Genomic DNA, 25709 nt, shown 5'->3' with positions numbered 1-25709 from the left:
TTTGCTAGAGGTGGCGTTCCTGGACCACAAGTGTGGACATCGTCTTCCCCAGTGCACAAGCGGCAGACTTAGTGGTCCGGAGAGCATAGTTGGTGGCCGTGCGCAGCTCGTGTAACAAGCCTGGGTTAGACCCACCCTCGTGCAGCTCGGCCAGCGCCTGCGCTTGGTAGCGCTGGTAGGTGGCCATCGCGTGCAAGGCGGAAGCTGCCTGGCCCACAGCCTTGTAAGCTCTAGCTCCGAGGGAGGCAGATAACCTACAGGCTTTGGACGGGAGACAGGGCGGACCGAGGAAAGCGGGGGCGTCACGCGGACAAAGATTGACCGCAATGGCGCGCTCCACCTGCGGGATCGCCTCATACCCCCTGGCAGCTCCACCATCCAGGGTGGTGAGGGCGGAGGCGGACGCAGTGCGGGCAGAGAAAGGTGCCCTCCAGGACTGTGTGAGCCTACTGTGCACTTCCGGGAAGAAAGGGACGAGAGGCTTCGAAGGCTTTGCCTTTTGGTCCTCTACGTAACACCCATCTAGTCGGTCCGGCCGCGGGGCTGGGGGATGAACCATCTCCAACCCGACGGCCGAAGCAGCCCGAGAAAGCACGGCCAACATGTCCGCTTCAGGATCCGTTTTGACAATGAATCCGGATCCAGATCATCGTCGGACAATGAAAGCCCACCCTCCGATGCCGCGGAGGACATCTGATCTCCGGTGTCAGCGAGCGTGAGAGCTACCATCTGATTGGACGGATCACTCCCAGTACCCGAAGCTTGGATGGAGCGCTTGGAGGAGCGAGAGGTCCGCGAGCCCTTAGGCGGCGGGTTGTCTCTCGCTGGAGCCCTCAGATCTGCCCGAGCGTCCGCTGCAGAACAGGAGGCGACAGTGATGGCTCGCTCTCTTACGAAAGCTAACCGCGATCTCAACTGTGCGACGGTCATGGCATCGCAGTGATGACATGAACCGCCCCCGAGCACCACATTAACATGCTGGACCCCCAAACATGTAATGCAGTAATCGTGCCCATCATCCGGAGCCAGGAAACCCCCGCAACCAGAAACGCACAGTAAGAGCGCCATCCTGAAAAGGACGTGCTGCACGACTGTGTTGCTCTTTTAGGATGCTTTGCAGCAATACGCACCGCTCTTGGAGGACCGGACCCAAAGGGACGGCAGGCATTTATTTTACTTATTTCATACAAAATTAACATACATATAGATAAAAATGCGTGGACTCGCTCTGGACCGGGAGACACTCGTTCGCTCGAAGTGGCTGTAGATCAGCAGGAGGAACCCTCATGAACTCGATCAGAAAAGTCTCTGAAGCGAAAAGGATAGCGTCTGCTGGCGCCAGGTGTGCTTATATGCTCAGTTAATTGGCTATGCAGCACACCTACGCAGGCTTGCGCTGCCAATTCATTGCTTAATTGGCCCGTTCAATACTCTTTCAGACGAGCGGCTTCTGAACCGAATCCTCCCATACGTGGATTTAGAACATCAAATCCACTTATAGTGCTGGAGTTCCCCCCGAAGGGGAACTGGAATAAACAAGGATTAACATGGGTAAGTTTGTTTATTTATTTACTTATTTATTTGTCAACATAACATTATACAATTTTTTATTTATTTATTTTTTAAGTAGCCTTGAATTAACCTGTGGGTTAATCTTTTGCAGCCACGTATAGCTTTGGTTCAAATTTCATGTTGTTTACATTTTCTTTGTTTGTTGGGGAAAATAAGGAAGGAATTGCATAAAACGAAGAAAGGAGATAGAATTCAGAATTTGACAGCTACGATGAAAGCCTTTATAATGAGGTAAATCAATCAATGAGTTAGCTAGGTCATAATACTTTTTAAATATGAACATATGCAAATAGCCTGGCCATTGTTGGTAATAGACAGAATTGTATATGTCACTTAAAATCTAAAATAAGACAAACAATAAATTTTTTTTGCCATTTGTAGCCATTATGTGTCATATGATAAAACTGCACCTATGCATTCAACTTCTTAAAGCACCAATAACCTAGTAAACAAATAAAAATGTAATATACAAATAAGAAATACAACAAAAAATAATTTATTTCTTTTGTTTTTTATGTGGATACAGAATTCAGAAGTGGAAGTGACGGCTCAAATGAGGTAACATTTAAAAAAAAATTCATGCAAAATGTGAAAAGTTATATATAGTTATTTAAAATGTGTTACTTCCAGGATGACTGTGATGCTGAAAAGCAGATTATAGAAAATCTGGAAACAGGCAATTTGTTTGAGAATAATAAGGTACATTTGAATTGAGAGAAGGGGTATTATTAGAAGTGTTAAAAGGTAGCCTTTAGCTTGGCACTAGAATGCTTACTGCCAAATATGTAAATACTTGTCTAGTAAAACCTTTACATGTGTATGCATGTATTGTATACATATTTTAAAAATCCAATTCAGCATCCTTTAGTACATGATTTATTAATTTTCATAAATATATACAAAAATATGTAATTAAATGAATAAGATATAAATAAAATAAATATTTGTATAAATAAAAAACGCAATAAATAAAAAATAATTACATACAAATAAATTAAGAAAATACTAAATATACTAAATGGAATGAGACTGTAAAAACATGGGGATAAAAGTTTATATTAAGTCATGAAAGTTGTTTTCATAAGAATAAGTCATTTTACCATATCTTAGTTGTTCACTGAAAATTAAATATTTGTCTATTTGATCCCGAGTTGCTAGTGTTAATGTAAAATCATAATGATGATTAAGTTATTTTTTCCTCTTAGAAAAAGAGTCCATCAACTTGTGGATCCTGTATCGATTCAGGGCAGGCAAATCTGATTATTACAGCATTTATTCTCCGCCACAAGATTACAGAGGCAACTCTTCAAGATCTCCTTACACTTCTCAATGAACGAATGCCTGGTGTAGCACCCCACACTCGCTACCTGGTTGAGAAAAAAGTGCTCATGGTGAAATGGAACGTTCGAGGTTACAGAAGTAACCCTTCGTTCCCTGAGGAGGGGAACGGAAGTGCCATAGAGTGGATTGATTGAAATCCACGAATGGGAGGATTCGGTTCAGAAGCCGCTTGTCTGAAAGAGTATTGAACGGGCCAATGATAGCAATGAATTGGCAGCGTAAGCTTGCACAGGTGTACTTCATTGCCAATTATCCCAGCATATAAGCACACCTGGAGCGAGCAAACGCCATCCTTTTAAGCTGAAGAGACTTTCAAACAGCTAAGGGACAGTCATTATGGCGACGGAGTATGGCACTTCCGTTCCCCTCCTCGGGGAACGAAGGGTTACTTCTGTAACCTCGAACGTTCCCCTTCGGTTGGGGAACTTCAGTGCCATAGAGTACATTGATTGAAATCCATGAATGGGAGAAGTATGGAAAGCGCCATAATGACTGCACCTTACCAATGCCCCCGATGAGGGGATAGTCAAGCAAGCGTGACGCACCCACATCATGGGAGGCGCAGTCCTCCAACGTGTCCCTGGCCCTAATTTATCCTACTTCAACAGAAGTCTTACGGATTTAGATATATCTCTTGGGAAGTCGTGAGCATCTAGATAATTCTAGGAAAATACGACAGTACGTTGGGAAGCGTGCAATCCCGATAGGGAGGACGCTGCGGAGGCCATTCGTTACCCAAAAGGGGGATAGATGGCAGAATTTACATATAGACTAGCCCTAAAAAGGGGGAGTGCGCATAGCAAAAGAGTGGTTAGCGGAGAGGGAAGACACGGGTCCGCCCAGGGGGGGGGGACTTAACCGTGGCGGAATAAGCATATGGGATCGCCTAGTGGGGATCACGCATAGCAGGCACCTTTACCCAAAACGCGGGCTGACCAGCGGGCAGACCTACAACTTAGTGGGCCAGCAAGTGACTCCTCCGCTGAGTCAGTGCTGGGGGCCACAGAGGAATCTGCAGGGCTCACCAGACGGGGAACTTTACTGACAGATAAAAAGGCGCACGTACCTCCGTGTTAGGGAGAATGGCGCAGCAAGCGATTTTCAACAACCTACCGACTTGTTTCCTCAATCACCAAGGGTTACCTAATACCCTTGAGGAAACCGGCTCCACTCGCAGATTGTAAAACCTCGCAAATGTGTTGGGTGTCACCCAGCCCGCAGCTCTACAGATGTCTGTTAGAGAGGCGCCGCGTGCGCGCGCTCGAGAGGATGTGAAGCTCCGAGTGGAGTACGCACGCACTCTCGGGGGACGCGGCTCATCTCGGCTCTGATAGCGAAAGAAAGGCATCCACAATCTAGTGGGAACTTATTTCGGTAAGGCACTTCCCAGCTGCCGACCGCTATAACAGACGAAGAGCTGCTCAGATGATCTAAACTCTGAGTGCGGTCCGGATAATACGCAAAACGCGAACTGGACAATAAAGAAGGGCTGGGTCTGCCTCCTCCGAGGGCAGCGCTTGCAGGCTCACTACCTCGTATTAAAACGGAGTGGTAGGAACCTTGGGCATATATCGCGGGCGGGGTCTCAGGACGTGAGAGAAAGCCAGCCCAATTACAGGCACAAGTCACTGACCGAAAAATGCCTCCGGGTCCCCGACCCTCTAATCGATATCAACGCGACCAGCAGAGCTGTCTTCAGGAACAGAAAGATACTGAGTCGAGGATCGAAGGGATCTGACGCGGCTTGTGTAGCGAGGACGAGATCCTAAGAGGGCATGAGAGGGGGCGGGGTGGATTAATTCGCTTAGCGCCCCTGAGGAACCGGATGATGAGGTTATGCGTTCCCACCGTGTCATGAGAGCGGAGATGGCAGCCACGTAACCTTGAGTGTGGAGGGCGACAGCCTGCTCTCCAGCTTCTCTCGGCGTAAGAAAGCACAACGCTGATCTGGCAAATTACGGGGGTCTTCTCTGCGAGAGACACACCATTCAGTGAATAGACTCCACTTCAGGGCATAGGTGTGCTCGGGGAGGGGGCTCTAGCCTGAGTGACGGTTTTAGCCACCGCAATCGGAGGTTACCTAAGTCTTCCTCGCATCTAAGGACCTCCAAAGATCGGCGAGGGTGCCAGATGGTGCCCTGTCCCTGAGAGAGTAGGTGCTCTCTCGAAGGGACTGCCAGGGGAGGGCTATCGCGAGGGAGAGCTCTGACATCCAGGTTCGGTTGAGCCAGAGGGGCGCAACCAGCAACCTGTTCCTTGTCCTCCCTGACCTTGCACAGTAACTGCGCGAGCAGGCTCACTGGGGGAAACGCGTATTTGCGCATGCCCCGAGGCCAGCTGTAAGCCAGTGCATCCGTGCCGAGAGCACTTGGTCAGGAAAGAACAACTGGCAATGAGCGATCTCAGGGGAAGCAACAGATCGATCTGGGCTTCCCCGAATCGCGCCCATATCAGCTGAACAGACTCGGGGTGGAGTCTCCATTCTCCAGGACGTAAGGCTGCCATGAGAGCGAATCGGCTGCACGGTTGAGCTTGCCTGAATATGAATGGCGTGCATCGATTTCAGCCGCGGGTGACTCCAGAGGAGCAGACAGCGGGCGAGCTGAGACATGCGGCGAGAGCGCATACCCCCCATCCGGCTGATATACGCCACCGCCGCCGTACTGTCCATCCTGACCAGCACGTGTTGCCGCTCCAGCACCGGAAAAAAACGGTGGAGAGCGAGGAACACTGCCAACAGCTCCAGGCTATATGCCAATGCAACTGGGTACCTTCCACAGGTCCGCAGCCGCATGCCCGCAACGCACAGCCCCCCAGCCCGTGTTGGAAGCGTCTGCTAAAACGACAACAAGACTGGACGCCTGTTCTAGAGACACCCAGGCCTGTAGGAACGAGGGGGCGCTCCAAGGTGTGCGCGCGCATGCCATGCGCATCTGGAAACTCGATCTTGAAGCCAGTGCTGAAGTGGTCTCATATAGAGTAATCCGAGCGGCATGAAGCGGCTGCGGATGCCATATGCCCCAGGAGCTTCTGAAATAGTTTCAGTGGGACCACTATTTTACTGTCGAGCTCTCTCAGACAGAACAGCATCAGCTGAGCGTGCTCTCCGGAGAGGCGCGCTGCCTTGGTGACCGAGTCCAGCTCCAGCCCGAGAGAAGAGATCCTCTGCACGGTTGCGAGTTTGCTCTTTTCTCGGTTGACCTGAAACCCCAACAGGTGGAAGTGCCGGAGCACTTTGTCTCTGTGTATAATCAATTGTTCCGAGAGAGGGCAAAAATCAGCCAGTCGTCAAGAAATTGAGTATGCAGATGCCCGCGAGCCGAAGGGGCGCTAAGGCACCCTCCGCGGGCTTGGTGAGGACCCGCGGAGACAGAGAGAGCCCGAAGGGGAGGGCTTTGTATTGCCAAGCTCGACCTTCAAAAGCAAACCACAGAAACTGACGGTGGCGAGGAATAGTGGAAACATGGAAATATGCGTCCATCAGGTCTAATGCTGCAGACCAACCCAGAGGACGAACGCACCGGAGGATGCGCTTCTGCGTGAGCATTCACGCGCAGATCTAGGATTGGCCGTGACCCACCACTCTTTTTGGGCATGATGAAGTGTGGGCTGTAAAACCCGCTCTCCATCTCGGCTGGAGGGAGCGGCTCGATTGCATCCTTCGCCAGGAGGACAGCAATCTCCTCCCGCAAGACAGGGGCGGACAGGGGGCTGACCCTGGTGAATACACACCCGTGACTTGGGGGGCCGTTTCGCGAACTGAATCGCATAGCCGAGTCTGATTGTGCGTATGAGCCACCGCGAAGAGCTGGCCCGCGCTAACCAGGCAGGCAGAGCTCTCGCTAATGGACTCATCGCTACAATCTCTGACGTACCAGCAGTGGGGCAGCGTGGAGTGGGTGTGCTGATCTGGGAAGCGCGCGGGTCCCACGGAAAAGCTGGAGGTGAGATATTTGCTCTCCCTCCGCACCCGAGCTCCGGAGGGGAGGCTCGAGGGGTGGGAGAAAGGAGACCGTCCTTCCAGCGCTCGTGAGTCACTGGCGAAACGCACCGAATCTGCAAGCTAGAAAGCATAGCGTCCCAGGCTGTCACATCCGGGGAAGTAGAAAAGTGCCCTTTCATAATGTTTTCATGGCAGTAAAAAGTGCCATTGGAAATAGGGCCCCGCCCTCCAGCGGGGAAAGAGCAAGTTCCCTCTTCTCCAGATGGCCTGTCCCAGGGACGCTTCGCGGTCCGTTGCCAGACTTAGCGGCGTTCTGGGCAGGGGGGCTGCCTGCTTCCGAGGTGCCCGACGCGCTCGCTTCGCCAGAGGCGTGTGCAGGGGCGGAGCAACTCTCGTAGACGGGCGCCTTCTGCGAGGAGCGGGTATGAATGGCACGGCGGGTGGAGCGGGCTACGGACCGCCGATAAGACATCACCCATCAACTGCTCTCTCACCGCCTTGAATTCCTGGGTGACTTCACAAACGGTGTCGCCGAACATGGCTTGGGATATGGGGAAAGTCAAGAAAGCGGACTTCACGCATATCAGCCAGGGGTGGCGCTCCTGGATCACTAATGTGGACATCGTCCTCCCCAACGCACACGCAGCGGACTCAGTAGTCCGAAGAGCTAAGTCGGCGGCGGTGCGAAGCTCGTAAGCCTGGGTTGGACCCACCCTCGTGCAGCTCGGCCAGCGCCTGCGCTAGGTAGCGCTGGTAGGTGGCTATTGCATGCAAGGCGGAAGCAGCCTGGCTCGCAGCTATGTAAGCTCTAGCTCCGAGAGAGGCAGATAACTTACAGGCTTTGGATGGGAGACGAGGCGGACCCCGCCAAGAAGAGGCGCCGCGCGGATTGACCGCCATCGCGCACTCAACCTGAGGAATCGCCACATACCCCCTGGCTGTTCCACCATCAAGAGTGGTGAGGGTGGAGGGACACGCAGCACGAGCAGAAAAAAAGTGCTTTTCAAGACCGCATGAGCCTACTGTGCACCTCCGGGAAGAAGGGAACGCCCCTCTAGTCGGTCCGGAAGCAGCCCGGGAAAGCACGGCTAACATGTCCGTTTCAGGATCCGTAGTTACATCGCTCACCAGCCCGAAAGGGGCGAGCGGGTCTGGATCATCATCGGACAATGAAAGCCCACCCTCCGATCGGGCGTAAGGGCTACCATCTTTTAGACAGATTGCTTCCCCCGCCCGAAGCTTGGATGGAGCGCTTAGAGGAGCGGGAGGTCCTTGAATTCCTGGGTGAATTCACAAACGGTGTCGCCGAACATGGCTTGGAATATGGGGAAAGTCAAGAAAGCGGACTTTGTCGACTTCGCGCATATCAGCCAGGGGTGGCGCTCCTGGATCACTAATGTGGACATCGTCCTCCCCAACGCACACGCAGCGGACTCAGTAGTCCGAAGAGCTAAGTCAGCGGAATACCAACTGCCAATTCGCCCGTGGGTGACGGATTATCTCTCGCTGAAACCCTCAGATCTGCCCGAGTGCCCGCTGCAGAGCAGGGGACAACTGGGGTGGTTCGCCCTTTTGCAAAGGCTAGCCGCGATCTTTACTGCGCAACAGTCATGGCATCGCAATGATGACATGAACTGCCCGCGAGTAGCGCATTAACATGCTGGACCCCCCAGACATGTAACGCAGTGCCCGTGCCCATCATCCGAGGACAGGAAACCACCGCATCCAGAAACGCACAGTCGGAGCGCCGTCCTGAAAAGGACGTGCTGCACGACTGTGTTGCTCTTTCTGTGAAGTTTGCAACTTTATACGCACCAAAGAACGCCAGACAAAGAACTTTATACCGGACCCAAAGAACGCCAGGCAAGGGAGAAACCCAGCTCGACCGTCTGCCGCTGCGTGTACACACTCTGGACCGTGAGAATGCTCTCGTTCGCTCAGAATCGCTGGTCACAGCAGGAGGAACCCTCATGGACTCGATCAGAAAGTCTCTGAAGCGAAAAGGATGGCGTTTGCTCGCTCCAGGTGTGCTTATATGCTGGGATAATTGGCAATGAAGTACACCTGTGCAAGCTTACGCTGCCAATTCATTGCATTCATTGGCCCGTTCAATACTCTTTCAGACAAGCGGCTTCTGAACCGAATCCTCCCATTCGTGGATTTCAATCAATCCACTCTATGGCACTGAAGTTCCCTAACCAAAGGGGAACTGTATTTCTACTTTCCATCTTGCACAGAGTATATTGGAGAAACTGGTGAGGGTGTGTAGGGATACCAACTGCCAATTCAAGTATGATTTGACCACTTGCAAGAAAAATGGAAACTTCTTTATCTATTTACCACTGGCTTCACAACTAAAAGACCTCTTAGAAAATTCAGATATTTTCTCAAAGCTTGGAAGGCCCCAGAGTTACAGTGATGATACAGTCTCTGACATTTTTGATGGAAATCAAATGCGGCAAACAATGCTCGAATACAGCATAAGTGAGTCAGATCTAACTCTTCTTTGGAACTGTGATGGTGTTCCAGTTTTTGAGTCATCAATGTATTCTATCTGGCCTTTACGATGTGTTGTCAATAAACTGCCACCTGAAATTAGAAAAAAACATGTTCTTTACATGACATTATGGTTTGGACAGTCATCACCAAATCACAAATACACAAGCTACCTCCCGAGCATTTTTACTCGCCAGTGCTTGTGATGCAGCTGAACGGCCCAGGCTGAAAAATTCCATTCAGTTTAATTGGAAATTTGGCTGTGATTGATGTCTCCATCCTGGCGAAATGGTTGAGAAAGGAGCTGGGATGGTTCGTGTATATCCATTCAGTGTGCATGAGCCTGAGCCGAGAACACAAGACAAGTGGGTAGATGATGCTATTGCTGCAAATAGTACTCCCGTAAATGGTGTCCGTGGCCCTTGTCAGCTTTTGTTCTTGCCATTGTTCAACATAGTGAAAGGTTTTGTACCTGACTACATGCATTGCGTGCTGCTAGGTGTTGCATCTGATTAAAAAAGCTGACTTGATGCTAAAAAAATGTCATATATGCTGAAACGCCTTATGGCAAACAGCATGTCTCATTTACTGTGCATCAGCTGACACATTTTGCAAGCAGTGTGCATAGCTGGGGACCCCTTTAGGCTGCATCTGCCTTTTCATTTGAAGCCAAAAACAGGAAGTTGCTAGGTTTCTTCCATGGACCTCAGCATGTCCCCATTCAAATAGCAAAATCTTTTTTGCTATGGAGAAGAATCCCTAAAATGCTAAAAGCAGCAGATGATGCATCACCAACTGCAGTCACCTATGTTTAGAAAATCTGAAACTGCTGCACTGTTCTCCCACAGAAGTCTTTTAAAAGGGGCATCTGCACCTTTTTCTGTAAAGGCGTGGTGAAACAGTTGCCTGTGCAACATATGTTGGCTTTAAAGCGACTTCTGGGGAACGGTGTTTACCAAGGCATTTACCACAGCAAAAAAATATTTTGTCAAAACTTATTTGCAGAGGAGAACAGTTCCTAGTCAGATCGAACATGCAATTGTCCAGCGATCGTTCGAGTGGACAGTTGAGTTTATTATGGCTATTGCTATCAAAATAAAAACCCATTAAGTTTGAGCAGGGTAACAAGATCGAAGTTTAAGACATTAGATTTATAAATATGCACAGGCACCTTTCTTTATACAAAATTAAACTTTATTGTCTAATCTAACAGAAACTAACACCTAAAACAAACACACATTCATACAAGTGTAGAGAAAAATAAAGAAGGTAAAGTAAGAGGTTGCGAGAATGTAATGATGGGAAAACCTCGGAGTTTGTAAGAGCAAATCAAGCAAACCACACATAATCATTTTAACCCTTCTATTGTATCTTTAGGGCTGAATTTAGTTCCTACCAGTTCAGATGTAGGCAGAAAGTGGGTACTTGTGGTTTATCCGTGATGTGAAGAAGCTCCCATTGTTGAGCATGTGGCTGGTTGGCTGTCCCTAGTCCTCGCGAGGTTTGAGAGTGGAGGTGGAGTAGATAGTTTGAAGTTTGAAGCAGTACGGCCAGACGTGATGTCTACTGGTTTGTGACGCACTTAACTTAACTAGACTCTTGATGGAAAATAAATAAAAGAAAGTATCTGACATGTGAAATGTCTGAGCTGTGCAATTAACCCTTTCCGTCTGGGTCTCCGCCTGCTTTCTTGGAAGTTTCTCTGCTTAGGTCTTGTTCTTAGGTAGTTGCTATGACTTGAATAGTTGAAGAGAGAGTTACTTTTTAGAAGAAGAGTTGAAGAGGAGCTCTTTCTAAGGAAGAGCAAGTTGAAGAGGTTGCAGAGTTTGAAGAGGTTGCGGTTTTTGAGAGCATCCCAGCCGGCACACGACCGACCTTCAACGTTGAAATATGGTTGAAATAAGGTCAGTTGTGTTTTGAACGTTGAAATAATGTTGATAGAACGTTTAATGTTGAATGGTTGAAAAACAGCCTGCATATGACAAGGCTTCAACGTTGAAATGTGGTTGAAAATATGTCAGTTGTTGCTTTAATGTTGAAACAATGTTGAATGATAAATGGTTGAAAAAAGTTACAGAAATCCTTGTACAAATCAACGTTGACATTTTTTATCATGATCTGTATGTTGAATTAACGTCATGGCTTCACCCAACATTCAACATGTTTGGTTACCATGGTATTGGAGGACTCCGAGCACGCGGCCACGCGCAGCGCGTCACTTCACTTAATTACGAACACCTGACCTGCAGTGCAGCAGAATTCCGAGGTAAGCGTGTTTTTAGATGCTTTAACGTTTTATTTACCCCCCGATTTTGTCAGTGTATCTTAAACGTGACTTTTGAGGTGTAGTGTTTCGAATTTTGAAGCATTTAAAACTTTCCAGTTTGGTTTTTAGTCTTGTTTGCGCTCCGGTGACGCGCAGCTAACCTCGAGGTAATGTCACATGTTTAACGTTAGTTAAAATGAGCGTTTTTATGGCAAATTCAAAGCGATAAACTCCAAACGCAGTTTAAAGTTACTGAGCAACGTTATAAAACAATATCCATTTTATACGCTGTATTATTAGTGTTATTATTACAAAGTGAACTGCTGTCGTTTCACTGTTGTTGTTGTTTTTGCTTTTAGACATGTAACTTACTCCAGAGACGCACTTAACTATCTGTTAAATCTTCTTGGTGCTTTGGTTGGTGATATTCTCTTTCTAATCTGTTTGTTTATTGATTGTTAGGCTATGTTGTGATATTATATTGTTATATTGATATTATTATTGTGAAATCATGTTGTGATGTTATACTATGTGACAGTATTGGGGAACAAATATGTATTTAGTGAGAAATTAATGCTTAAATTACACTTTGTGTAGTAGCAGATAAAAGGTGTGATGGGTTTTAACTTTCTGAGTTTTCTGGAAGGTCCAGTTGAGGGGCATCAAGAACATGCAGATGGCCTAAACCTGTGTCAGCCTGGACTGACTGCAGTTCTGCTACTCCACACCAAGGCTTTTGTATGGATGTCTTGACTGCTACTGTGTTCTCTAAAGGTATTACTGGAGCAAAACAACAGCACCCGTTACAGTGAAATTTGTATTAAAAAAATAGTGATACATGTGTAGCAGGTCCAGTACATGTGATGTCATTGAGAAGTTGTTTTATTAAATGTCATTAAAACAAATAAATAAACATGCTATTTAAATAAATCTAAATATTAAAAACTTGAGGATTAAGATGACAAATGAAATGCATCATCTGTCTTGCGAAAAGGGTCTACTTAAGAATTCTGGTGTTTTCCAACTGAAAGGGATAGTTCACCCAAGAATGAAAATTTACTCACATTTTACTCCCCAAATGGTTTAAAACCATTATGAGTTTATTTTGTTGAACACAAAAGAGGCTATTCTGAAAAAAAACTAAAAACCTGTAAACATTGACCTCCATAGTAGAAAAAAATACTATAGAAGTCAATGGTTAAATAGATTTGCAGCTTTCTTCAAAATATCTTCTTTTGTGTTCAATGTGGTCAGTAAATGACGACAGAATAAACATTTTTAACTATCCCTTTTATTCTCTGTCCTACATGCAGACTTTTACAGAAGTGCTAATCCTTCTAGAGTTTTTCTCAACCATGTCTAAAAAGCTTTAAACAGCTTTTACAGTACATGTAGTGGTTTACAACAACTTGTAATTATTAGATGTGTTGAATGTTTCATGATTCTTTACTGCAGCCTTGGTTAAAAAAAAAAAAAAAAAAAAAAAAGCCATTTTTTTCGAGAATCTGAAATTTGAATTCTGGAAATGCTGGCACCGGTGGTGGCGAAAGGCTTCCTGATGACATCACAACTAATTCTTCACTTCTCTTAGTTAGGAATATTCAGATGGATGAGTCAAAATTATTGAGTGTGGCGATATTATAGGACAAATTTGGATTCAATAAAAATAAATATTTGAATTTCACTTTGTATAATAGCTGATACCAACTTAGTTGTAACCTCGTATTTCATTTATTGCAGGTTTTCTGGAAGCTCCATTTGAGGTCATCAAGGACATACTGATGGCCTAAACCAGTGTCAGCCTAGACAGACAGACATCTATTGCAGTTCTGCTACACAAGACCAAACTCTCTGCTTTTGTATGAATGTCTGACTAGTACGGTGTTTTCTAAAGGTATAACTGGAGCAAAACAACAGCATCCGTTACAGTGAAATTTGTGTTCATAAAAGATAGTGATACTGTATATCAGGTATAGTAACAGGTCCAGTACATTTGTCATAAAGGTTAAATCACAGTAAGTACTGTAAAAATAACTTGTTTGCCTTTGCCACAACAGGTCATGGTGTGTGCATACTGCTCGTAGTAAACACACACGCTGATCTGATGCGGGAGAGATATATGCAAACACATTTGTATTTACTGTTTTGTTTTGCCTCACTAAAGTGTTGTTGGAGCTTGGTATGTTCACAGTTGAAATCACTGAAGTCACATGGAACGTTTTGACAATGTGTTTTGTGCCTTATCTTGACAATGACCATCTTGGGACCATTGCTGTCTGTAGAGGATGAGACATTTAATCTAAAAAATTTTAGTTTGTGTTCTGAAGATAAACAAGTCTCTGGGATGACACAAGTAATTAATAACAGAACCTATATGAACACTTAATGTGACATGTAATAGTGAAATAGTGGTGCCATTATTATAAGACCCATGTGAACATGCAATTTTTATGATACTAATAATAATAATGGAATAACAAATTGCTTTTACTGTTGTGTTTGTGAGAGAGAATCAAACCATATATTCTACACATTTTCTTGATGATTTACTGAACTATTTGTCTATGTTCCACTGTCACAGGTGCTCAGTTTTGCTGCAGTAATGCTAAACACAATAGATGTACTTTATACAAAAAAAAAAAAAAAACTACTAAATATTTAGCATGCAGACCTGCAAAGTGAAGGAGTAATGTCAGGTTTAGATTATAGCACGAGTTTTCACTATTGTGAAAGTGAAGCCATTCATTTACAATGAATTGGAATAGCAAACCTCATTATTGATTTTGTTGGAAACTCACCTGGTGTTTGAGAAATAAATATGTATTTAAGTGCTAGACTGATATAGATGTTTTAGTGTTTTACACTTGATTCTTTGTCCCCAGTGCCATCTTTTACCTCAAGTGTTTCTCTCAACCTATAAAACCTCAAACAGATGTAATGTATTTCACTTGTGATTCTTAGTTGTGAGTGATGTTTTTTTATTTTATTTTTTTATTGCAGCCACTTTAAAAATGGGTATTTTGTAAACTTTGTAAACAGAATTGTATTTTGGAGACTGTGATGGTTGAAGCGTAGTTTAGTTACTTAGTTTAATTTAGTTAGTATCTGTCTTTCTGAAGACGGTAACACTTCACAACAAGGTTGTATTAGTAAGTGTTAATGTATTTACTAACATGAACAAAGAGCAATGAAGCATCTTTCATATAAAGAAAGTACAGTTCATGTCAGCTCAGTGCATTAATGTAACAAGCATACATTTTGATTTTAATAGCATCGGGACATATTTCAATTAATTAAATGATTAATAAATGCTGTACAAGTATTTGTTCTTTGTTCATGTTAGTAAACATTAACTTTAATTCATGAAACCTAATTAAAAAGTGACTATTTAATTGTATGCCTTTTTTCTGTATTTGAGTGTACAGCATGTATAGTAACCTGCATGGTTTTAATGAACTATGTATGCTGTAAATGTTGCTGTATATTTAGAATAAATGAAATAATGAGGTGTGTATTAAATAAATTGATACACAGACTAAGTTGTGTATTTGTGTCGTGTATTTTTTATTAGTAAAAATTTGTTTGCTATATTTATGGACTTTGCGTTGTATGTAATTTCTATTTAACTTACGTTGAAATGTATGACGGTGAAACAACGTCACGGTATCAACGTTGATCCAATTTGCAAAATCTAAAGGTAATTCAACCTTCATTCAACGTCTACAAAACGACCACAATTCACCCATGAAGAAGGTAAGAGTGAAACAACGTTGTGATTTCAACGGTGAATCACCGGTGGTGGTCCGACGGTGAAACAACGTCACTATATAAACGTTGATCCAATTTGCAAAATCGAAAGGTAATTCAACGTTGATCCAACCATAGACCTGACGTTGATTCAACGTTGAATCACCGTTGAAATGCCGGCTGGGATGGTTCCAGAGAGTTGCAGAGCACAGTGGAGAGCTGCCAGTTAAGAGAGCATGGTTCAAGAGATGCTATGATGCTATTGCTGCAAATAGTACTCCCGTAAATGGTGTCCGTGGCCCTTGTCAGCTTTTGTTCTTGCCATTGTTCAACATAGTGAAAGGTTTTGTACCTGACTACATGCATTGCGTGCTGCTAGGTGTTGCATCTGATTAAAAAAGCTGACTTGATGCTAAAAAAATGTCATATATGCTGAAACGCCTTATGGCAAACAGCATGTCTCATTTACTGTGCATCAGCTGACACATTTTGCAAGCAGTGTGCATAGCTGGGGACCCCTTTAGGCTGCATCTGCCTTTTCATTTGAGGCCAAAAACAGGAAGTTGCTAGGTTTCTTCCATGGACCTCAGCATGTCCCCATTCAAATAGCAAAATCTTTTTTGCTATGGAGAAGAATCCCTAAAATGCTAAAAGCAGCAGATGATGCATCACCAACTGCAGTCACCTATGTTTAGAAAATCTGAAACTGCTGCACTGTTCTCCCACAGAAGTCTTTTAAAAGGGGCATCTGCACCTTTTTCTGTAAAGGCGTGGTGAAACAGTTGCCTGTGCAACATATGTTGGCTTTAAAGCGACTTCTGGGGAACGGTGTTTACCAAGGCATTTACCACAGCAAAAAAATATTTTGTCAAAACTTATTTGCAGAGGAGAACAGTTCCTAGTCAGATCGAACATGCAATTGTCCAGCGATCGTTCGAGTGGACAGTTGAGTTTATTATGGCTATTGCTATCAAAATAAAAACCCATTAAGTTTGAGCAGGGTAACAAGATCGAAGTTTAAGACATTAGATTTATAAATATGCACAGGCACCTTTCTTTATACAAAATTAAACTTTATTGTCTAATCTAACAGAAACTAACACCTAAAACAAACACACATTCATACAAGTGTAGAGAAAAATAAAGAAGGTAAAGTAAGAGGTTGCGAGAATGTAATGATGGGAAAACCTAGGAGTTTGTAAGAGCAAATCAAGCAAACCACACATAATCATTTTAACCCTTCTATTGTATCTTTAGGGCTGAATTTAGTTCCTACCAGTTCAGATGTAGGCAGAAAGTGGGTACTTGTGGTTTATCCGTGATGTGAAGAAGCTCCCATTGTTGAGCATGTGGCTGGTTGGCTGTCCCTAGTCCTCGCGAGGTTTGAGAGTGGAGGTGGAGTAGATAGTTTGAAGTTTGAAGCGGTACGGCCAGACGTGATGTCTACTGGTTTGTGACGCACTTAACTTAACTAGACTCTTGATGGAAAATAAATAAAAGAAGGTATCTGACATGTGAAATGTCTGAGCTGTGCAATTAACCCTTTCCGTCTGGGTCTCCGCCTGCTTTCTTGGAAGTTTCTCTGCTTAGGTCTTGTTCTTAGGTAGTTGCTATGACTTGAATAGTTGAAGAGAGAGTTACTTTTTAGAAGAAGAGTTGAAGAGGAGCTCTTTCTAAGGAAGAGCAAGTTGAAGAGGTTGCAGAGTTTGAAGAGGTTGCGGTTTTTGAGAGCATGGTTCCAGAGAGTTGCAGAGCACAGTGGAGAGCTGCCAGTTAAGAGAGCATGGTTCAAGAGCATGGAGATTGTTGCTTTGAACAAGCTTTATAGGGCGGGTTCTGATCCACCCTCCATGGAAAGTTGACCAATTAGAAACTAACTTCCTTGAATCCTGGTTTTATGGCTCTTTGTTCGAAGAAGAGGAATTTGCATTGGCAAACTGAAGCAGATATGTTTAAGTCTCTTAAAATGTTAACATGTTGTACTTGTATTAAGATAAAATGTCAACAATCAAATAGTACAGCAAGTTAGCTTCAAAACAACTCTAAACATGATTGTTTATGAGCTTGTTTAGCTTCAGTAGAGAGTAACATCCGGTACCATGTGTCAAAAAGTTTGATTGATGACCGCCCGCCCCTTTTAGGGCAGGGCTTCCGGTGTAAACCCCGCCCCTTTCCGTTAATTAGATTCTTATCAGTTGAATTAAATTAATAATTCCGGTAATCAGATTCTTATCAGTTGAATTAAATTAATAATTCCGGTAATTAGATTCTTATCATTTTAATTAAATTAATAATTCCGTTAATTAGATTCTTATCAATTGAATTAAATTAATAATTCCGTTATTATCACATTAAAATGAGATATTTTAATATTATAAAATAGATTTTAATGAAATAAATTATGAAATAACATTAATTTAATGAAATAAATTAATGTTATAATAAAACAATAAACGATTAACTGTGTTGTATGTTCCATTTCTAATGTAAAGATTATCTCATGCAAATTTTTAATCTATCTATGATGCAAACTGTGAATAAATGTTCAATTACAAATATTTTATATTCCTACACAATGAATATCAAATATTTAACTTTATTTAAATGTTATAATAAAACAATAAACGATAAACTCTGTTGTAAGACCCATTTCTAACGTAAAGTTTATCTCGTACAATTTTTTAATCTATCTATGGTGTAACCTGTGAATAAATGTTCAATTACAGATAATTTAAAATCATACACAATGAATATTAAATATTATTATAAACACTCAACACGATTTGAATGTTATATTATTTTGGCTCAATATAGAAATATAGGAAGAAATGAATTCAAGAAACTGTATTTAATGAACCATCATCATTTTGGTATGATGTTTAACTCAATACCACGTTGTTACATATTTTAATCCAGGCTAATGATAACCTCTTACATTATTTTAATGATTGCCGCAACTAGGTTATATATTGTTTTCATTAATAATCTGGCATACGTCAGATAATCATTATTGAACGTCTTGTTTTAGTCTATTTAATTTTATTTGATACAAACATAAAACTTCGTTTACGTTTCTTTGAATTTGGATTTTTGAATTTGTCGTGCGGCACCTCTGTCGAACTAATTTCCTCAGCGCAGCATGAAGAGCCTACAGGTCTCTGCGATAAGGTTATAGCCGTTGTCAGTTGTAATAAACACAGTAAGGATCCGAACAGATCTGTGAACACGAACAGCGGGTGGTTCCGCTAAGGTCTTTTGATACCGATAAGCGCCATGGGTCTCTGAGCACAAACATAGACCTCTAGCGCCATCTAGTGTTTACTCAGCAAATACATAAATTCGTTTATTTCCTTATTTTCACCCGATTAAATGAAATATCTTTAACCTTATCTAAATAATAAACGAGTGTATTACATCAACTTGGATGCAATAGTCTAAAAGACCATATTAGTTACAATTATCATATTCCATGTTTTATCCAAACACATCTGATATTTTAATTAAAATAACCACGTATTTATGTCACTATTAAAACAGTAATATTACATGTTAAAATGTTTCCGGAGGCTTGATTATAGATTATACGACTACAATAATAGATAATAACAATGTTTTCCATTTCATTCATATAAAGTGAAATGATTCAATATTAAAGATATGCGTGATATAATACATACACAACTATATATATACTTTATTTAACCCTACATTCAAGTTATTCCATTACGTTATATCAGGTTTTAACGATACTGTTTAATAAATTAAATAATCTATAAACTAGCTGTCATAATATATAAAAGATATTTTTATTTCTACTATTATATAAAAGTCTGTGTTTGTGATTCTGAAAGAAATACATTCATGTAGTTTTTATGGTTCTTATCGCTCTCCGACACCTGGCACGACCCCCACATCTTTATACTTAAATACAGCAGACATCCCCGGGGGAAAGTTATTCATCTGATCATCGCCCGTTGATGGGAATCGTCTCCTTCACCAGCTCTTCTAGTCTACACTAAACTTTTTGAGGAAGCATGGCTCGTCGTAAGTAAAATATTATTATTATGGTGTAATACATTACATTAAGTAATACTTCGTCAGTCATACTGTGACCTGAAATATTTTCAATCTATCAGCTTTTATGTTACAGAATTAAATTAATCAGTGATTGATGATTTTGAAGCCATCAACCAATTCTGTGAGTAAATATTGTTTTATACGGATATTTTATATGTTATATAAACGGCTGTTTTAAATCATACATTTCTGCTTTATCTCGTAGTGTGGCCTCGATCCAATACTGACGCCCAAAGGGAAGAAGGTAAATGTTTTATTTAAATGAAATATTCTAGGCCCATTGTATCCTAGCGTGGATTCGAAACCCGGTTAGAAAACACACGCGGCTCGAAGACGAGCGCTTTTCATACAGGCCACAGAAATAATCATGTGATTTTGGTCATTTAATGTCTCTAGAATGGTGCAGTTCTAGATAATCTAAAACGTTATTAATACAATATTTTCACTTTTATGTTTCAGATAATAATCGAAGTTATTGATTTAACAGCGGAGGACGAGCAAGAAGCGACCGATCTGGTCCAAGCAACGTTGGTCAGCTCGACACGGCCGGAAAAAAGATGCCTTGATTATAACTTTAGCCCTGTTTCAAACAAGAGGCTGAAAATTTATACCGCCGTACAGGATCAACATATTGAATATGATGGTGATGATGAAGATGAATCTTGTTTAGGTAATGTATCATCTTGTTTTATACGGTTTAAATCTATGTAATTTATAACTGTTGAATTGTGCGCCCGTCCATGCTGAATGTTTCATGCTAGACCTAGTTTGAATTTTTTTTCTGAATATGCACTATCTGCTTCTACTTTAGTTCCGCGATCACCGGATACCAGCCCGCTCGGACCTGGTGAAAGTGTTTTTGAAATACAGCAACGTAAGTGTTTTATTAACTTTGAAAATACATTAATCGGTTATGATGTGTACACATTTCTGTTCATTTAAATTACATTATATATGCATTTCTCCTCTAGTTCCTACGTCACCGGCTAGCAGCCCCCACGGTCCTTCTGAATGCAGTATTGAGGCACAACATTGTGAGTGTTTTATTTTATTAAATGTAAAATTACGACTTTCTAAACAATATATTAAAGACTTTTTCTTTTTAATGATGTTTCAGCACCAAGCCTTCAATGCTGGACTGATGACGGTGAATCCAGCGATGGTTATGCCTCAACGCTAGGTGGCGGTCGCAGCCCTGTATATACACCATACCCGTCTTTAGAAGTAGAAGAAGAAGACGAGCCGGAAAAGCAGGAAGAAAACAATTATGGCGGAGACCACGTTTTCCAACAACAACAAGCCGATGATCTCACACAAACAGGATCCAACTCTATCATCGAACCACATTTTAATCAACTAGTTCAGCAATATCTTGAGCGAAACCAGGTAAAAATTAATCAGATATCTGAATATGTTTTACACCAGCAGCGTGATATAGATGAACAACTAAGGGGTGCAAATCAGAAACTGACTGAGGTATTAAATTTACTGATTAAGCTGAACGTGATCGCCGTGTTTTAGGTTCAATACTCTGTTCTATTAAAAATGCTTTGGTACGTAGATGATTTATCAATAACACTGTTTTTATTTACTCATTACTAGATTTTGATTCATGTTAGCTAGCCTTATGTTTTAGTTATTCGTTTTGATCAAATGTGTTAAGTTTGTGTTTAATATTTGATCTCTTTTGTTAATTGACTTGTTTGATTAGTTAGAATTTACATTTTCCCCTGTATTAATTTTCTTAATTCTGTTTTTGAGTTTACATTTTAAAAGATTTATAAAATTTTCTATTTTAGTTTACAATTAAACATTGTATTTGGTTTGTTTAATACTGTTTCAGTGTATACATTTAATCATCTTTGATTTTGTTTGATGCTGATTAAGATATAAATTCTATTCAATATTATTAATACTGTTTTAGTTATTCAATTAAAATATTTCTATTTCTTCAATTTTTTCTATTTTACATTTTTAAAAATTCAATTCAATATTGTTTAATACTGTTTTAGTTTTACATTTAAAATATCTGATTTGTTTATTTCTGCTTTAGTTATACATTTTTAAATTTGATTCTATATTGGTTAATATTGTTCCAGTTATACATTAAAAATATCTGATTTTTTATCTGAATTCTGTTTTAGTTATACAAATTAAAATTTTATTTACTATCGTTTAATTCTGTATGTGTTTTACATTTTAAAACACTCATCAATATTATTTTATGTTGTTTATGTTATATATTTTTAAAATTCTTTTTAATATTGTTTAATACTGTTTCAGTTATACATTCAAAATATCTGATTTGTTTATTTCTGTTTTGGTTTTAAATTGTTTATTTCTATCCATTCATACTGCGTATTTCTGTACAATTATCTTTTTATACCATTACTGATATTGTTGTTATTGTCTTTCTAATCAAATAGATTTAGTTTGTGTTCATTTTATATGAATGAAATATAAAATAATAAAAACAAGAATATAACCAAAAAGTATATCTGAAAATAAAATTAATAAAACAAGTCAGGTATACACCAATAAATAAAATAAAGAAAAATAGTAACACGTTAAAAAGTCATACCCAAAATATTTAAAAAGTCATACCTAAAAGAATTAAAAAGTAAATAATAAAAAATAAAATATTAATAATACTAAAACAAACTTAACTATAAACAATCAATAAAAGCAATACTATCAACATAAAAACTAAAAAGTAAAGAATTCTTAAAATAAAGTAAAGAGTTAAAATATTAATAAAACTAAAACAAATCTGAATATAAGTAATAAATTAAAAACTAAAATCAAATCATTTTAAATTAAAGAATAAAAATAATTTTAAGTAGTCAATAAAAATAAAAGTTTGTAAAAAAATATTAATTAAACATAACTATAAATAAAACTAAAAGATTAAATAAATTCTAAGGTACGATATTCAATAAAAGTAATCATTAATTTAAACAATAAAGTAACCATTTTAAATTCAAAATAATAATCAAGTAAATAAAATAACTGTAATGGGTAACGTAAATACCTCAGATGATGCACACAAAAATCAACCAGATCAATCATTATGTTACGCCACAAAGGTCTATCGAACCTGACACAGATAGATTCTTAGATGATTTGCAGTTAAATTCTATGGACGATGCTTTTAACATCGATTCTATTTTAAGTCCAAATTTAGATGAGATGGATCAGGAAAATGAATTTAATTTATCAGACTACGTACAAACGTTATTATCTAGCGAACAGGGCGGTGGGGCACTAACTCAGGATGCCACCCCTTATAACGACACTAACGGTATGCCGTCAGCTATCCTGATTGATCATGAACAGCCGACGACTAGTCGCGCGATAAATGATACATTTACATTTAGTCATTTAGCAGACGCTTTTATCCAAAGCGACTTACAAATGAGGACAAGGAAGCAATTTACACAACCAAGAGCAATACGAGTAATAACAAAACGCCGGACCCGGCCGTCGACAATGATCAGCAACCGTCAACATCCGCTATTGTTGAACCTTTAGGTCAACAACACATCGACATTGAAACATTGTTGAGAGAAGGTGGTAGTGTAAATGAATATCATGTTTTACCAAGACCTCGTTTCAACAGCGTATCACTGCGTAGGTCAGGATTTAGCGACGTACCACATGTTTACACAATACAATGGATGACATAGTGTCATTTGCTAGACAGATTGGCGGTGACGGTAGTGTTATCAATTTATGCCCTAGAACCCCATCTCTGAAATCCGATGTAAACGCTGTTTTAACACCTAGTAATAATTATGACGTTAATCTTTTTATGGACCAAATTGTGAAAATTCTACAGAGCGATGACCAGTTAGCAGCTAACGAAACTGTTGAGATTGAAGCTGATGTTGTAATGAACAGACTAGGAGAAGGTCGTCGTAAACTCACTGATTTTGCATTTGATCAGGTAATCAAAAGAAAAAAGACGAGCTTATTTATACCTACAAACATATCAAACAAACTATGCTTCTCTATATGTCTAGCACATTTTCTAGAGCCTGAATTACCGGAGTGTGAATTAGAAAACCGTGCAGCGATCATACACAATAAAGCTGGTCTTGCTATCCAACAGGAAGTAGGTCTTCACGACATTGATAGATTTGAACGACTGTTTGATGTAAAAATTGTTGTTTTTTATAGGTTAAACACTGGCGTGTTACAAACCTACGTAAATAACAAAGAGCCGCACCTCAAAACATTGTTCCTTTATCTACAAGACGAACATTACTACATGATTCTCAATTTGACATCTTTCATAGGCGCTAGCTATGTGTGTGAATTTTGCTATAAAGGGTTCTCAAAGCTTAACCAGCACCAATGCGATTACGTCTGTAATGTCTGTTTTGACAGTGATTGCTACAAGCATCCTAAAAAAACCATCCATTGCCGTGATTGTTTGCGTTATTGTAAATCGGCTTACTGCTACGACGCTCACAAGAAGCCGGTGCTTGAAAGAGATCAAGCTCCTTGTGATGTTATAAAATATTGCAAGGAATGTGGTAGCAGTTACGAAAAGCGCAAGTCACCGCATGAGTGCGCCCCGATCCGTTGTTGGGCATGTCGTGAAGAACTTACCAGCCCAGGGATTCATGAATGTTTTATCAATCCTGAAAGACTCAAAAAACCACAGAAAAAATATGTTTTTTACGATTTTGAGACCCGTTATGAAAATGGCAGGCACGTGGCTACTTTTGTCTGCGCAATAACATTTCGCGGTACACAATTTGTAGCTGCAGGAACTGATTGTGTGGAAAAAATGATTACGCATTTCAGAAAACCCAAATACAAAGGCTACTGTTTTATAGCTCATAACGCGTCCAGATTTGACTCCTTTCTAATTCTCGAATATTACTGCAAAGCCGGTCTAAAAATGGACATCATCATGCAAGGTTGTAAATTAATATTAATGATCGATGATGTGTTCGAACACTGCTACATCGATAGCATATCATTCATCCCGATGGCTCCATCGAAGATGCCCGCGGCATTAAATCTCACCACGACGGAGAAAGATTACTTTCCGCATCATTTCAATAGAAAAAAAAATGAGAACTATATCGGACCGATCCCAGGCAACAAGTTCTATGGGTATGACAACCTATCTGAAAAAGATCGTGCAAAGTTCGACGCATGTTACACTTCTGCTTCACGTTCACGACTTTAAGGAGCAATTGTACCAATATGGTGAAAACGATGTTATCTTGCTACGCGAAGCGTGTATGAAATACCGCGAATCCTTCATAGAGTGTACTCAAATCGATCCGTTCAGTTTCACGACTCTTGCAAGTTGCTGTATGGGGGTTTTCAAAACTCATTATCTCGTAGAGGACACTGTGGCTCTAACCCACAATAATGCGTACATTCAACAAAATAAGACGTTCTCAAGCGTGTCGATCGAATGGTTGGAGTATGTAAGTTAAGTATGCTCTCGAATTCAACGGTTGTTTTCACCATGGGCATGAATGTTGCTACGAGCCCCTTGACCTACACCGACTGTCGTTGGTCCCGTACGGTGTTCTCAGAACTCAGTCTGACGAAAAGGTCGAAATTCTACAAAGTCTGCATGGTATGAAGGTAGAGGTTATCTGGGAATGTGAATGGACTAAGATGAAGCAGACAAACGCTTCAGTGATGGAATTTATGAGCACTTATTCGGCTCCTGAGAGACTGAAACCCAGAGATGCTCTTTTTAGTGGGCGCACGAATGCTTATAAGTTGTATCACAAAGTGTCCGATGGCGAGAAAATCAGTTCAATCTTGATTTTACGTCTTTATACCCGTTCTGCCAATCAAGAAAGAGGTACCCGATAGGTCACCCGGAAATAATTTTCCACGATTTTCAACTGATTGAAAATTATTACGGTCTTATCAAAGCCACCGTGTATCCGCCGCGTAAATTACTACACCCGGTCCTACCTTACAGATGCGGCGGTAAACTCATGTTCCCCCTATGTCGCACATGCGCGCATGCGGAAAACCAGACATCAAGCTGCGATCACACAGATGACGAGAGGGCTCTTTCCGGCTGCTGGGTCAGTATTGAGCTCTTAAAAGCGATCGAGAAAGGCTATGTAGTCGTCAAACTCGACAAAGTTTGGCATTTTCCTGTAAGGACGGATAAATTGTTTAGCGAATACGTTAAAACGTTTTTGCGTTTGAAACAACAAGCATCCGGGTACCCTTCAAACGTAGTCACCGATGCTGAAAAAGAGACTTATATTCGCGAGT

The 25709-nt window shown here is 41.3% G+C and overlaps 1 protein-coding gene across 1 annotated transcript; it reads left to right on the top strand.

Moving 5' to 3' along the window:
• Positions 1-545: 545 nt before the first annotated feature.
• LOC141385738 (uncharacterized) lies at positions 546-22341 on the top strand. Its single transcript, XM_073951895.1, has 9 exons — positions 546-1803; positions 2099-2130; positions 19298-19409; positions 19502-19563; positions 19648-19686; positions 19902-20112; positions 20254-20316; positions 20414-20476; positions 20560-22341. The coding sequence occupies exons 4-9, from the start codon at positions 19537-19539 to the stop codon at positions 20961-20963; spliced, it is 807 nt and encodes a 268-aa protein (XP_073807996.1). The 5' UTR covers positions 546-1803; positions 2099-2130; positions 19298-19409; positions 19502-19536; the 3' UTR covers positions 20964-22341.
• Positions 22342-25709: the final 3368 nt, after the last annotated feature.

Source organism: Danio rerio, chromosome 1, assembly GCF_049306965.1.
Source record: "Danio rerio strain Tuebingen ecotype United States chromosome 1, GRCz12tu, whole genome shotgun sequence".
Taxonomy (NCBI): Eukaryota; Metazoa; Chordata; class Actinopteri; order Cypriniformes; family Danionidae; genus Danio; species Danio rerio.
Note: the sequence above shows the minus strand (reverse complement) of the source record. Positions and strands in the feature narration are given on the sequence as shown.

Coding starts and splice junctions, on each gene's coding strand:
- LOC141385738 (XM_073951895.1), top strand. CDS start 19,537: ATGATTTTGAAGCCATCAACCAATTCT. Junction 20,113..20,253: donor TGAAGATGAATCTTGTTTAG/GTAATGTATCAT, acceptor CTTCTACTTTAG/TTCCGCGATCACCGGATACC. Junction 20,477..20,559: donor CAGTATTGAGGCACAACATT/GTGAGTGTTTTA, acceptor ATGATGTTTCAG/CACCAAGCCTTCAATGCTGG.